The sequence below is a fragment of the Entelurus aequoreus genome, linkage group LG17 (genome assembly GCF_033978785.1).
Source record: "Entelurus aequoreus isolate RoL-2023_Sb linkage group LG17, RoL_Eaeq_v1.1, whole genome shotgun sequence".
Classification (NCBI taxonomy): Eukaryota; Metazoa; Chordata; class Actinopteri; order Syngnathiformes; family Syngnathidae; genus Entelurus; species Entelurus aequoreus.
Window position 1 is genome coordinate 10177365 of NC_084747.1, and position 16292 is coordinate 10193656.

Sequence of the window (16292 nt, forward strand, 5' to 3'; positions counted from 1 at the left end):
CTCTTAGTGCTTTTCTTCTTTATTCAGAGTAATCATTTGACTTTATAAAGGTTTTTAACTAAAACAACTAAGTAGTTGAAAAATATTTGTGTTTCTTGTAGTAATTAAAATGTAGGATGTTTGCCCTTTTTCTGGTTTGAACAACAGCCATGGAAAAAGTCTGTGCACGTGCTTGTATATATATATATATATATATTTTTTTTTATTTTCAAAGAGTTGTTGTCCATTATTTAATGTTAGATACTTTTGCCAACCATTGTTTTAAAACAAGATTAAATTGTCTTTATTTTGAAAAACAATTTTTGTGGCGTAGGAAACGGAAGTTGCTGACTTCTAGCGCATGCGCAAATGTACTTGAAGCCAAGCAAAAAGACGAAGACCGCAGGCTATGGTTGTTCGGAGATTCTTCGAATTCACGATCTTAAAGTCATATGATTCACTGCAAATATAGCAAAAAAATATTTTAATTGGTATTTTCCAAAGCCACGAAACGTGCATTGAGTTTGGAGCGATATCTGAAGTGAAGATTGAAGACGTGATAGAAGATGGACGACTACTGCTATGCTAAGATGGCGACGTCCGCTAAAAGAGAACATGAAAGAGAATCAGCGCCACCAACTTCCAGCAAATCACCAACGGAGATAAAGACGAAAGATGAAGGTGAGTGACTTGAAGTTTTGTTATTTGAAAACTATTTCAAGCCCTTAAAATCGAAATTAGCTGGCTTTGTTGAAGAATGTAAAGAAAGAGCCGCCATGATTGTTAGCTTGAAGAAGGCAGTGGAGTTCACATCAGAGGAGATGAAAGAATGCAAAAGTCAAATGAAGAAAGTGGAAGAGCAAAACAAGCGCTTGTGTAAAGAAAATAATGATGTGAAAGAAGAGATGTTGGGGAAGAGTAAGAGATGTGAAGAGAAGACTGGACCACATGTCTACATCAACGTGCAGAGGATTGGAGGTCATAAACAGTGTTGGGACAGTGTTAGATTACTAGTTACCGCCGAAACTCACTAAACTAGTAATCTAATGCGTTACTTTTTTATATTCAGTAACTCATTTACTGTTACTACATGATGCGTTATTTTACGTTTTTTTGTATGTAGTATCGCCTAGAAACAGAAGATCTGAGTGTGTTTTATTGGAGCGCTGCGGTGTCGTCCTTCTGTGTCACAAGGAAAAGAAAAGGCGTGCTTTGTGTGGGTGGGGTTGGGGGGACTCCCGGGGGACTCCCAGACCGTAGTTGAGGAGCGCAGGGGAGACGTTCCTCCAGGGCCTAAGTACTTCGGGGCTAACAACCTTCACTTTACCCGGCAGCGGGTCTTTACAGCTGAGGGTGAATGACGAGGCCGGCGGTTTGTTGCAACTTTGTGACTTTATTGGTGTCTTGCACGCCGCTCCCTCACTTCTCTCGCCCACTCACTCACTGACGTCACTCACCTCACATGCTGTCATATCTCAAAGGGCCACACACACATACGCTACTCTCATAACAACTAAAAAGACGTCATGGCGAAGCCAGAAGTTCCTAGCATGGAGACATTCTCGCTACTTTTCTTTTGTCGAGCACAAAGAAAATAACATTTTAGTTAAATGTAAGTTGTGTCTTGGATCAAAGACCCCATCTACTTAAAGTTAAGGTGCCAATGATTGTCACACACACACTAGGTGTGGCGAAGTGATTCTCTGCTTTTGACCAATCCCCTTGTTCACCCCCTGGGAGGTGAGGGGAGCAGTGAGCAGCAGCAGTGACTTTGTGTATGTCATGTGTGCCTTCCTTGGGGGAAGCCAGGTTTACAGCTATGTTGTTATTATGCTGTTTGTTACTTATGTATGTTATGTTGCAGCTATTTAAAATAGTGTTGTCAATTTGTTCTGGCCTGAAATAAATTGGCCCTTTGAAACATATCTTTGTCTTTGTGTGTTGTATGTAGAGCACATTGTTTGTGTGTTGTATGTAGACCACATTGTTTGTGTGTTGTATGTAGACCACATTGTTTGTGTGTTGTATGTAGAGCACATTGTTTGTGTGTTGTATGTAGACCACATTGTTTGTGTGTTGTATGTAGACCACATTGTTTGTGTGTTGTATGTAGACCACATTGTTTGTGTGTTGTATGTAGACCACATTGTTTGTGTGTTGTATGTAGACCACATTGTTTGTGTGTTGTATGTAGAGCACATTGTTTGTGTGTTGTATGTAGAGCACATTGTTTGTGTGTTGTATGTAGAGCACATTGTTTGTGTGTTGTATGTAGACCACATTGTTTGTGTGTTGTATGTAGACCACATTGTTTGTGTGTTGTATGTAGACCACATTGTTTGTGTGTTGTATGTAGACCACATTGTTTGTGTGTTGTATGTAGACCACATTGCTTAGCAGAGTTCAGTGATGCAAATGCATGTCAAGTTGATCAACAGATTGTATTATTCTCTGGTGCAATAACAGTACTGACATGAAGGCTAAAAGGGCATTAAAGGCCTACTGAAATTATTTTTATTTATTTAAATGGGGATAGCAGATCCATTCTATGTGTCATACTTGATCATTTCGCGATATTGACATATTTTTGCTGAAAGGATTTAGTAGAGAACATCAACGATGATAAAGTTTGCAACTTTTGGTCGCTGATAAAACAAATCCCTGCCTGTACCGGAAGTAGCGTGACGTCACCGGAGGAAGGACTCCTCACATTTCCCCATTGTTTACACCAGCAGCGAGAGAGATTCGGACCGAGAAAGCGACGATTACCCCATTAATTTGAGCGAGGATGAAAGATTCGTGGATGAGGAAAGTGAGAGTGAAGGACTACAGTGCAGTGCAGGACGTATCTTTTTCCGCTCTGACCGTAACTTAGGTACAAGCTGGCTCATTGGAGTCCACACTTTCTCTTTTTTCTATTGTGGATCACGGATTTGTATTTTAAACCACCTCGGATACTATATCCTCTTGAAAATGAGAGTCGAGAACGCGAAATGGACATTCACAGTGACTTTCATCTCCACGACAATACATCGGCGAAGCTCTTTAGCTACGGAGCTAACGTGATAGCATCGGGCTCAAATGCAGATAGAAACAAAATAAATAAACCCCTGACTGGAAGGATAGACAGAAGATCAACAATACTATTAAACCATAGACCTGTAACTACTCGGTTAATGCTTTCCAGCTTGGCGAAGCTTAACAATGCTGTTGCTAATGACGCCATTGAAGCTAACTTAGCAACGGGACCTCACAGAGCTATGATAAAAACATTAGCCCTCCACCTACGCGAGCCAGCCCTAATCTGCTCATCAACACCCGTGCTCACCTGCGTTCCAGCGATCGATGGAAGGACGAAGGACTTCACCCGATCATCCGTGCGGTCGGCGGCTAGCGTCGGCTAGCGCGTCTGCTATCCAAGTCAAAGTCCTCCTGGTTGTGTTGCTACAGCCAGCCGCTAATACACCGATCCCACCTACAACTTTCTTCTTTGCAGTCTTCATTGTTCATTAAACAAATTGCAAAAGATTCACCAACACAGATGTCCAGAATACTGTAGAATTTTGAGATGAAAACAGAGCTTTTTGAATAGGATTCAATGGTGTACCAATACTTCCACTTCAACGATTGACGTCACACGCATACGTCATCATACATAGACGTTTTAAACCGGAAGTTTAACGGGAAATTTAAAATGTCACTTTATAAGTTAACCCGGCCGTATTGGCATGTGTTGCAATGTTAAGATTTCATCATTGATATATAAACTATCAGACTGCGTGGTCGCTAGTAGTGGCTTTCAGTAGGCCTTTAAGCCTTAAAAAAAAAGAAGAAAAAAAGAAGTAACTAAATAGTTACTTTTCACAGTAACGCATTACTTTTTGGTGTAACTAACTGAGTTAGTAACTGAGTTACTTTTGAAATAAAGTAACTAGTAACTGTAACTAGTTACTGGTTTTCAGTAACTAACCCAACACTGGTAATAAAGAACAAGAAAATTAAAAAAAATATGCTTTGTTCAAACACTAATGGTAAAATAAGATAGCTGGTAGTGTTTTTGTTATACTGTAAAGTTCAAATTTGAATGACAATAAAAATAAGTCTAAGTTACAAACATCTGAGCCTCTTTAAATATTTGTATTTATTTCTAGTTCTTATCTTTTTGTTTTTCTAAAAAAGTTGTATTGAATTACTTTGGTGGTGGTATGGTATGATATGTTTTAATAACAGATAGTTTATGTTAAAAATGTGCCTGAAATTAAACAAAGCCCCAAATTCGGAAAGACAACTTTCACCAGGGTGTGACACGAATATTCAAGAAAAGGAATTCAGAAAAATTTTAACAGAGAACCTGAATTAGATTTGTTTTTCATATTGCTATAGTCATTTTAATTTATTGTTACTATGATTTTTATTTTACATGTTATTTATTTGTTACTAATGTACATTTGGTTGTTCTTTTAGATTATATTTAAAATTGAGTTTTGGTGATGCTGTTTTTACGTTTTCAAATTAATAAATAATTTAGTTATTTATCGTGATTCCAAAATAATTGTGATTATTATGTTTTGCCATAATTGTCCAGCCCTAGACGAGGTATTGGAAAGGACTTCATGATAAACTATGTATCACGGTACTTGAGTCACGATACAATAGTCTATTGCAATATTGTGACATGGAGTTTTACTGCCATTTTTACAAAGTCACTGAAAATTTCAAAAAACTACTTAAAATTAATGTTGTATAAATGTGTACTTGATGACAGTTATTATTTATTGGACAAACTGTGTCAAAAACAAAGTAAATAAAATGATCATTGCAGTTGTACAGGAAGTGGATCACATTTATTGCATTTAATATCTAAAAAAGTTCTCTATATCTTAACTACAGACTTCTTTGAGATAGATATTATCTTTTTTAGTTTTGCGATGTATTTCAAAATTGACTTTTTCCCCACTGTTAGTTTGTAGTATCCTAATGTCCATCGCAGCAGATGTTTTCTACTTTCTGTGATTCTAGCTGAACTTTTCTGAGTCTATGACAAGTCATGTAAACATTGATCCATCATTCTGGCAAGGCACTAAATGAATGGCCATGAAACACTACACACTAGGGTTGTCCCCATACCAATAATTTAGTACCGGTACTAAATGTATAGATACTTTTCTAAATAAAAGGAACTACGAAAAATGTCAATATTGGCTTAATTTTAACAGAAAATCTTACACTACATTAAACACTCACAGTCAAAGAACAATTTTACAAGGTTAAAATATAAATTAAAAGGCATTAAACACTTTGGGCTTTTCTTATTGCACTCAAAGAACAATTTACAATTTTCCGTATTACATATAGTCTGCTATAATCAAGGATTAGATTAGAATAGAACAGAAAGTTTTACTGACATTATATAAAGTTATTCTTCATTTATGGTTGCCAGTCCTGGTCTGTGCTGTAAGAAAAATACAATTATTAATGAAGTACTAAAATCAGAACAATGAATACATGTACACAGATAAGCCATGTAGCAGGTAAAACACATTTATTAAAGACAAAACACAAATGGTAGGAATTTTGTGATAGAGTAGGTTACTCTTGATGCGGAATGCTGGTCTGGTATCTTCTTAGGACAAGGACTCCGGTCAGAGAGTAGGGCACAGAGAGGCTTTCAGGCACTCTTTAATGATGAAGTTGAACAATTGTAGTATAGGTGTGTGTGTCGTCTAAAGGGAACACATACAAATAATGATTAGGATACATTTAGGCTATATAATATGCAATAATACAACAGGATATGTATAATATTATATATAACATAATGTACTCTACAATGTGTTATAAAACAAATATACAAACAAATGTACATGGACTATTAAAGCAGTCCATTAGAGATGAATGGAGAATAAGCACTGTTGATTTAGACAGTGATTTAAACGTGGTCTGTGTCGCCCTCTAGTGGTAGGATAGGGTAACTACTGTGTAACAAGATGTATTAACAGGGCGAAAGTTGAGCTGGCGAATTATATCATCAAGCAGAAACATTGTTGCAAACAAACACTCGGTTAAGGCTACATCTAACATATTATAGGCATTTTAGCATTAATAACCGTGCTATATTCGACGTATACTTACATTTGAGTCAGGAACGCTTACACAATGCTGTTTACACAATCACCCAAGAGCCCATATTACGCAGAAATGCTACAAACAGGAAATGACGTCTCAGACTATAGCGCCAAATTAAGAGCACAGGAAATCTAACATCTCAAAACTGCGTCAGAATAAGATAAGACTAAAACACTTTCTGACAAATTTGTTACAAAATGTAGTCATTTCACTTGCATTAGTTGACTGCTAATTGGGCAGTTTTAACTGTGCTAATATTTGGCATCAAGCCAAGCAGCTGTGTGCGCGTCTACGTATCTACTAACCCCAAAAGCAGTGAAGTTGGCACGATGTGTAAATGGTAAATAAAAAGAGAATACAATGATTTGCAAATCCCTTTCAATCTATATTCAATTGAATAGACTGCAAAGACAAGATATTTAACCTTCAAACTGGAAAACTTTGTTATTTTTTGCAAATATTAGCTCATTTGGAGTTTGATGCCTGCAACATGTTTCAAAAAAGTTGGCACAAGTGGCAAACAAATCCCACAGTTGAACAGGCTAATTGGGAACAGGTGGGTGCCATGATTGGGTACAAAAGCAGCTTCCATGAAATGCTCAGTCATTCACAAACAAGGATGGGGGGAGGGTCACCACTTTGACAACAAATATGTGAGCAAATTGTTCACCATCTAAGGTCGACAATATCATCAAAAGGTTCAGAGAATCTGGAGAAATCACTGCACGTAACATTGAGTGCCCGTGACCTTGGATCCTTCAGGCGTTATTGCATCAAAAACTGACATCAGTGTGTAAAGGATATCACCACATGGGCTCAGGAACACTTCAGAATACCACTGCCAGTAACTGCAGTTGTAAGTACAGTCTGTAAGTGCAGTGTTTCCCATAAACTGCCAAGATACACGTGGGGGCGTGGCTATGGGCGTGGTCACTATGACATCATCGAGTAATTTGCATAATTTACTACACTGATATGATCTTCTCTAAAAAGGCTAAAAAAATGTATACTTACTAATTAATAATAACAGTTTTGTTTTAAACGTCCATCCATCCATCCATCCATTTTACAATATAATTACAACACTTTATGTACATATTTATATACAGATTTGAACAATAAGTTATTCACTGAAATATATTTATTAATTGTGGTTCTTACAAAAAATGTATCTTATCAAATATAAAAGCTAAAATGTCTCTTAAAGCTCTGCCCCTTTAATTAGTGCATACTAAATAATTTAACTATAGCCTACTACTACAACCATATTATTTACCAGCAACATAAAGTGAAACAGAGGCAGAGGTGTCCTGCCACAGTCAGTAACGAATAAACAGAAAACAGTAGTGGTCAAATACAAATAAGGCAACAAGAGAAGTATCCTACACTTCTCTTTTGTAAAGTAAATCTGAACAGCCTATATGGGCATCTACATCAACTATATGATTTGCCTGAGAAGCTGTACAGGACAAAAAAAATAAAAAATAATAATAATAATAATTTTTTATTTTTTTTATTTTTTATTTGTGGCGGATGTAATTCTTTCGTGGCGGGCCGCCACAAATAAATGAATGTGTGGGAAACACTGAAGTGCAAGTTAATACTGTACTATGCACAGCAAAAGCCATTTATCAACAACACCCACAAACACAGCAAAAGCCATTTATCAACAACACCCAGAAACGCCGCCGGCTTCGCTGGGTCCGAGCTCATCTAAGATGGACTGATGCAAAGTGTATAAGTGTTCTGTGTTCTTGACGAGTCCACATTTCAAACTGGTTTTGGAAACTGTGGATGTCGAACAAAGAGGAAAAGAACCATCCGGATTGTTCTTGGCGCAAAGTTGAAAAGCCAGCATCTGTGATGGTATGGGGGTGTATTAGTGCCCAAGACATGGGTAACTTACACATCTGTGAAGGCACCATTAATGCTGAAAGGTACATACAGGTTTTGGAACAACATGTGTTGCCATCCAAGCAACGTTATCATGGACGCCCCTGCTTATTTCAGCAAGACAATGCCAAGCCACGTGTTACAACAGCGTGGCAACATTTTTGCAATGTGTTGCTGCCATTAAATTCTGATTTAATGATTATTTGCAAAAAAAAATGTTTCTCAGTTCGGACATTAAATATCTTGTCTTTGCAGTCTATTCAATTGAATATAAGTTGAAAAGGATTTGCAAATCATTGTATTCTCTTTTTATTTACCATTTACACAACGTGACAACTTCACTGCTTTTGGGTTTTGTACATGTGCACAGCAGGGGAGCTGGTTAACTTATGAGAGTAGTATGTGTGTTTGTGAGAAAGTCAACGTGTTGTCTGAGTGACGTCAGTGAGTGAGCGGGCGAGTAAAGAGAGAGCAGCAGGACAGGTGTAACAACTACATTATACCTGTCACTATTTAAACTCCTTGTGCAGATCTGAATGCTTATTATTTAAATGTTGACCTAAGTCTGAAGCAAAGGTGGTAATACTAATCACCACATTTGGCAAGGCGTGTTTTAAAGCAGCTGTTGTGAGAGTAGTGTATGTGTGTGTGCACCTTTAAGAGTGGCAGTATGTGGGGTGAGTGACGTGAGTAAGATTAGATTAGATTAGATTTTGATAGTACTTTATTGATCCCCCAATCCCATTCAAGATCAGACAAAACATTACAGGGAGACAGAAAAAGGATCACTGATGGGTGTGTGCATGTGCATGTGTATGTGTGTGTGTGTGTGTGTGTGTGTGTGTGTGTGTCCATCGTTCAGGGTGAGTTGTTGTTGTGTCTATAGGCCCGGGGTCGCCCTGCAGGCAGTGCAGGCAAAGTTCAACTCCTAAGTGTTGTTGAGGAGGGAGGGAGGGTAGTCAGAGCGTCCCTCGCTGAGGTGTCCTTCGGGGATGTTTCCCAACAGCTTTTCTTCTGTTTTTGAGCAGCGTCAAAGTCATGCGAGGGAGTCAGATTGTAGATTAGGAATGTTGTTTTCCAAGCGAGCAGACATTTTCATGGCCTGTCTTCTCTAATAGTCCATGCCAGCTCTCAATCCATGTTTTTCCAATCCAGCAAGCCTCTCTATGATGTGATCCATCTTGCCATTTAGTTCAGACATCGCCACAGTCTGTGATCCCATATTGCACTTCACGCACCCTCTTTATTAACCTGTAGAATTGTCCTTTGTTGCCTTTCTTCCTCTCCACCATGTTATTGCTTGTATGCACTTTGTGTGTGCGTTTTGACACACTCAACATCATGCGCCTCGGCTCTGTAGTCACCGCCTCACAGCGGCATTCAGATGAAAGAACGGTACCGGTACTTTTCAAAGGTGGTATAGTACCGATTTCAATTGATTAGTACCACGATACTTTATTAGTAGCAGTATACTGTACAACCCTACTACACACACATACAGTACATAGAAGAAAGTGTGTTTTTGTTGTTTGTGTCTTGCAGACGTCCAGCAGCTGATCGGTAATCCAGAAGAAGTTTCCCCTCAGTTAGGGGGGAGCTCCACTTTGAAGCAGGAGACTCCACAACCACCCTGCATTAAAAAGGAAGAGGAGGAACTCTGCATCACTCAGGAGGGAGAGTGTCTTCTAGGACGAGAGGAAGCTGATTACACCAAGTTTCCACTGAGTATTCTCTCTGTGAAGACTGAAGATGATGAAGAGAAACCACAAGTAGACAACCTCTTAGCTCCACTATCAGATAGGGAGGCTGAAGATGAGGTTGAAGAACCTTTGAGCAGCGATACAGACTGTGAAGGTGATATGAGGACTCACACTGACAACAAACACTCTGGTAAAACATGTTTGAGCTGCTCAGTTTGTGCTGAAAGTTTTACTAAAAAGAGCAGTTTGACTCGACACATGAGAACACACATAGGTGAAAAACCATTTAATTGTTCAGTTTGTGGCAAAAGCTTTTTTCGAAATTATGGTTTGACTGAACACATGAGAACACACACAGGAGAAAAAATATTTAAGTGTTCAGTTTGCGGCGTAGGTTTTTCTCGAAATAGCCATTTGACTCAACACATGAGAACACACACAGGTGAAAAAACATTTAATTGTTCAGTTTGTGGCAAAGTATTTTCTCGAAATTTTCTCTTGACTCGACACATGAGAACACACACAGGTGAAAAAACATTTAATTGTTCAGTTTGTGGCAAAAGCTTTTCTCAAAATAACCATTTGACTCGACACATGAGAACACACACTGGAGAAAAAACATTTAATTGTTCAGTTTGTGGCAACAGCTTTTCTCAAAATAGCTCTTTGACTCAACACATGAGAACACACACAGGTGAAAAACCATTTAATTGTTCAGTTTGTGGTAGAAGCTTTTCTCAAAATAGCGATTTGACTAAACACATGACAACACACACAGGTGAAAAACCATTTAATTGTTCAGTTTGTGACAAAAGTTTTTCTCAAAATAGCTCTTTGACTCAACACATGAGAACACACACAGGAGAAAAACCATTTAATTGTTCAGTTTGTGGCAACAGCTTTTCTCAAAATGGCTCTTTGACTCAACACATGAGAACACACACAGAAGAAAAAAACTTTCACTGTTCAGTTTGTGGCAAAAGCTTTCCTCATAACAACTCTTTGTGTCGACACATGAGAACACACGCTGGAGGAAAACCATTTAGTTGTTCAGTGTGCTGTAAAAGGTTCACACATAATGCAGATGCAGTTAAACACATAAAAACACACAAGGGAAAATAACCAATTAGCTGTTTAGTTTGTGGTATGTTGCTCATATGTGGTGACATCCACCCTACCCAGGACCTCCTCACTGCTTCTTTCACAAATATCTGAGGTATTCATACAAACTTGGATTATTTGGAGCATAATCTTATCCACTCATGACCCCATGTCTTCTCTGTATCAATGCAATATTCAGTGTTGACAGCTAGATTTTTTGTGGACATTTTCCATAAATATTGATGTTAAAGATTTATTTTTTGTGAAGAAATGTTTAGAAGTAAGTTCATGAATCCAGATGGATCTCTATTACAATCCCCAAAGAAGGCACTTTAAATGATGATTACTTCTATGTGAAGAAATCTTTATTTATAATTGAATCACTTGTTTAATTTTGAACAAGTTTAGTTATTTGTATATCTATTTTTCCAAATAGTTCAAGAAAGACCACAACAAATGAGCAATATTTTGCAGTGTTATACAATTTAATAAATCAGAAACTGATGACATAGTGCTGTATTTTACTTCTTTATCTCTTTTTTTTCAACCAAAAATGCTTTGCTCTGATTAGGGGGTACTTGAATTAAAAAAATGTTCACAGGGGGTACATCACTGAAAAAAGGTTGAGAACCACTGAGATAGATGATGCTTCAAGTGCTTGGTTACTCCTTCTTCAGTCCAGGGACCTGGGGCCTCATGTGTCAAGTTTGTGCACGCTCAAAAACCTGCACTACACCCTTTTTCACTGCAAAGTTGAGATGTATCAAAACTGACGTTGACGCATAAGTGATGCTGGGTAACAGTTCCCACAATGGACCACAATGGAAACATTTTTGTGCCATCAATTTGCCTCTTTAAATTATTACATGGTTTCAATTCTTTAAGATGTCAATAAACTTCTCAATTAATTAATCCCAAAAAGTGCCAAATTTTACCCCTCAAACTGATTCATGTGCAAATCAGAGACATATGAACAATTAACCCCCAACACCCACAACCCAACCCCCACCTCCCTCGACATTCGGGCATAACAGGTTCAATCCGGCCCGTGAGATAAGTTTATTAAGAGTAAAAGTCAGCTGCATTTTTATATGACAGAAACTGCTGTTCTAAATGTGTCCACTGGATGTCACAATTTCAATTCTGTTAGGCAAGCAAATAGTTTGTTCCCGGGCGAGTAAGTATACCAAGCAAGAGGTACACAGTCTTTATTAAAGGAAATATATATATGTATGTATATATATATATATATATATATATATATATATATATATATATATATATATATATATATATATATATATATATATATATATATATATATAAATTATATATACATTTTATATATATATATATATATATATATATATATATATATATATATAATTATAATATTTTAGAATATATTATATTATATAACTATATATTATATATAATATAATGTGTATGTAACCAACAGGAAATGGGTGTCGGACTATGTGTTTTACTGTAAATGTTGGAGGTGTGTTGAGAGGAGCGGTGCTGTCAGACAAGGGCTAGACAGGCAGGGTTGTCCGGGGGCGGAAGAGTGGTCGTGAGGCAGGAGCGAATCGTCGTAGTCCGGGGGCAAGCGAGGAGTGGAGAACCAGGAAGCACGAGGAAGACAGGGAAGATCCAGGAGCACAAGACACACAGCTTGACTCAGGGACGCACACAAGGAACTGCGAGGTGAGGAAGGACAGGACAATTACGCAGGGACAACACAGAGATCAGGCTTTGAAAAAGGCAACTAGGGAGCTTGAGACGAGTTTACAGTACGATGTACAGGTCGCTACGTTCTGGCACTGGATCTCTGGTAGCGGTTAAGTAGGCGTCCCTCTCATCAGTGCAGTGGAAAGCAGCCGGGGTTACTCTTGGAGGTGCGCTCAGCGCAGCTCACAGATGATTGCGCACTGGTGTGTGTACGGGCCGTGACATCCCTTCCTCTGACCTTTTTTTTTACACGGGTAAGTGCGCCTTGTATTTCATGAATCTCCGGCTCTTAGCTTTGTATGGACTCATTGATCGTTTAGAAACTGAGTTCGGGGATGAAGTGACGCCAGAAAGACACGCCCCACACAGGAAGTGACGTCAGAAAGAACTCGCCACAGCCAGCTTCATAATAAAGCGGTTTCGTAACTCGGAGCTAACCACTGGAAATATGGAGGCGAGTCATCCAGACATGCCCGTGTTTCTCCTTCTTCTACATGTACAGACACTTGTGGAAATCATACATGAATACCTTAAGAGAAAGCGATTGCAGCTATTTGGGATACAACACTTCTCGGACGAGAAGAGAACTTTCCAATGTGTGATTCACTACAATAGGGCCCCAAAGCACACTGGATTCCAGTTAATTGAAATACCACAACACTGGATATTGTTAAGATAAGTTACATTTAAGAATTTGCACACAAAGCAACACTGGAGTTAAAACTGTGACGTGTGCATATTCTGCGCGTGCGTATTAGGTCTCGTTACGCCGGCTGACGGAGGCGGGGAGGGGTCTTAAACGGTGGCATTGTGTGTGTGTGTACAAGGATAAGGTTAGGTGGGATTTACCCTGGATAACCTACTTGGTGTAAACGGGTCCTAAAAAGAATATATTGTGTTACCATAAATGAATGATGATTAATCACAGTGTTCGTTTAGACCGGCGCAGAAAGGCATTGCACAGGCAGCGATGATGTCACACACCAGTGGTAGAGAGGTGTGCTCTGTCCAATAATGGCTTTTTTGCTAATATTCGGATATTGTCTAACTCTTAATTACCGATTCCGTTATCAATCGATACCGATATATACAGTCGTGGAATGAACACATGATTATGCCTCATTTTGTTGTGATGCCCCGCTGGATGCATTAAACAAGGTTTTCCTAAATGAATCAACTCAAGTTATGGTAAAAAGTGCCAACATGGCACTGCCATATTTATTATTGAAGTCACAAAGTGCATTATTTTTTTTAACATGCCTCAAAACAGCAGCTTGGAATTTGGGACATGCTCTCCTTGAGATAATCCTGATACCCACTACAACTATGGGAAGTACTATACTTTGACTTTCACAAAGTGCATTATTTTAAAAAAATTTTTAAACATGCCTCAAAACAACAGCTACAAAAACAATGAAGGCACACAGCTTCAGTCCAGAGTATACTAGAGTCATAACGTACACAATAAAATAGTCCTCCTGGCATACTGTATAACAGGGAATTATAAACTGGGCTCAATCTGCCCTGCTCTAACGTATTTGTATGAGTAACACAAATGTGCTGCAAGCTAGTGGTGAGTGCTTGAAGTGGCCTAGCAGTCAGTCAGAGCTTCTGAAATGCTGCGTTGAGACAGGGCACCTCTGTTCACTGCAAGCTGCAAAGTGTGTGCCATGCAGGGCAGACTAGCCCATATACTTGCCAACCCTCCCGTTTTTAGCGGGAGAATCCCGGTATTCAGCGCCTCTCCCGATAACCTCCCGGCAGAGATTTTCTCCCGACAAACTCCCGGTATTCAGCCGGAGCTGGAGGCCACGCCCCCTCCAGCTCAATGCGGACCTGAGACTGAGTGGGGACAGCCTATTCTCACGTCCGCTTTCCCACAATATAAATACGCTTGCAAGTTCCAAAACGAATGGAAACAAGAATTTCAGTTCATCCAGGACAGTTTGAAGGGGAAGGTGTATGTTGCCTGTAAATATGTAGAACAGACTTCTCCATTGAACACGGTGGCCGAAATGATATACTCATCATGAACAGAGAAGTTAAACAGGACAATACTGCCATCTAATGGATAGATAATTCAAGTATTTCTTTTATGTAAATAAAATAAATAAATAAATATATATATATATATATATATATATATATATATATATATATATATATATATATATATATATATATATATATATATATATATATATATATATATATATATATATAGCTAGAATTCACTGAAAGTCAAGTATTTCAATCAATGTTTATTTATATAGCCCTAAATCACAAGTGTCTCAAAGGGCTGTACAAGCCACAACGACATCCTCGGTACAGAGCCCACATACGGGCAAGGAAAAACTCACCCCAGTGGGACGTCGGTGAATGACTATGAGAAACCTTGGAGAGGACCGCATATGTGGGTAAACCCCCCCCCCCCCCCCCCCTCTAGGGGAGACCGAAAGCAATGGATGTCGAGTGGGTCTGACATAACATTGTGAAAGTCCAGTCCACAGTGGATCCAACACATCAGCGGGAGTCCAGTCCACAGCGGGGCCAACAGGAAACCATCCCGAGCGGAGACGGGTCAGCAGCGCAGAGATGTCCCCAACCGATGCACAGGCTAGTGGTCCACCCGGGGTCCCGACTCTGGACAGCCAGCACTTCATCCATGGCCACCGGACCTATGCAACTCCCCCTCGCAAGGGACAGGGGAGAAGAGGAGAGAAGAAAAGAAACGGCAGATCAACTGGTCTAAAAAAAGGGGGGTCTATTTAAAGGCTAGATTATACAAATGAGTTTTAAGATGAGACTTAAATGCTTCTACTGAGGTAGCATCTCTAACTGTTACCGGGAGGGCATTCCAGAGTACTGGAGCCCGAATAGAAAACGCTCTATAGCCCGCAGACTTTTTTTTGGCTCTGGGAATCACTAATAAGCCGGAGTTCTTTGAACGCAGATTTCTTGCCGGGACATATGGTACAATACAATCGGCGAGATAGGCTGGAGCTAAACCGTGTAGTATTTTATACGTAAGTAGTAAAACCTTAAAGTTGCATCTTAAGTGCACAGGAAGCCAGTGCAAGTGAGCCAGTATAGGCGTAATATGATCAAACTTTCTTGTTTTTGTCAAAAGCCTTGCAGCCGCATTTTGTACCAAATGTAATCTTTTAATGCTAGACATAGGGAGACCCGAAAATAATACGTTACAGTAATCGAGACGAAACGTAACGAACGCATGAATAATGATCTCAGCGTCGCTAGTGGACAAGATGGAACGAATTTTAGCGATATTACGGAGATGAAAGAAGGCCGTATATATATATATATATATATATATATATATATATATATATATATATATATATATATATATATATATATATATATATATATATATATATATATACATATATATATATGAAATACTCGAGTTGGTGAATTCTAGCGGTAAATAACCACGCCCCCGCCCCCCCCCACCTCCCGATATTGGAGGTCTCAAGGTTGGCAAGTATGGACTAGCCACACCAAACTCCACCGTAGCTTTTGCCACACTGCGTGCGTTGTACCTGACCACAACGTGGGCTTTCGCCTTGGGGTGGTTTTTGTTGTATTTTTGTCTTTTCTTGGCGGAGTCTTTAAGCGACAACTGTGTGGTACTACTTTTTTTCAGTGTTTGCTTTTCATCCATCTTCCGCTTGTATTCATCGTGTATCTCCTTATGATTCTTGAAGAGGTGGGAGATCTAATTGCTCGTATTAAAGGCAG

At 39.0% G+C, this 16292-nt stretch overlaps 4 protein-coding genes across 6 annotated transcripts in view; 1 reads left to right on the plus strand and 3 right to left on the minus strand.

Annotated features, from left to right (window-relative positions):
- The window catches only part of LOC133632307 (gastrula zinc finger protein XlCGF17.1-like), a 607858-nt gene that overhangs the window by 374882 nt on the left and 216684 nt on the right, over positions 1–16292 (minus strand). The gene's annotated exons all lie outside the window — the stretch shown is intronic.
- Positions 1–16292, minus strand: part of LOC133632342 (oocyte zinc finger protein XlCOF6.1-like) — a 309811-nt gene that overhangs the window by 142091 nt on the left and 151428 nt on the right.
- Positions 1–16292, minus strand: part of LOC133632323 (gastrula zinc finger protein XlCGF17.1-like) — a 293261-nt gene that overhangs the window by 60665 nt on the left and 216304 nt on the right. The gene's annotated exons all lie outside the window — the stretch shown is intronic.
- Positions 370–11308, plus strand: LOC133632322 (zinc finger protein OZF-like). Its single transcript, XM_062024698.1, has 2 exons — positions 370–660; positions 9541–11308. Exons 1-2 carry the CDS (start codon positions 546–548, stop codon positions 10818–10820), a joined length of 1395 nt encoding a protein of 464 aa, XP_061880682.1. The 5' UTR covers positions 370–545; the 3' UTR covers positions 10821–11308.

What these genes read in the sequence shown, in the direction of transcription:
- LOC133632322 (XM_062024698.1), top strand. Translation starts at nt 546, where the DNA reads ATGGACGACTACTGCTATGCTAAGATGGCGACGTCCGCTAAAAGAGAA. An exon ending in GATAAAGACGAAAGATGAAG is followed by an intron (nt 661 to 9,540) that starts GTGAGTGACTTG and finishes TGTGTCTTGCAG; the next exon opens with ACGTCCAGCAGCTGATCGGT.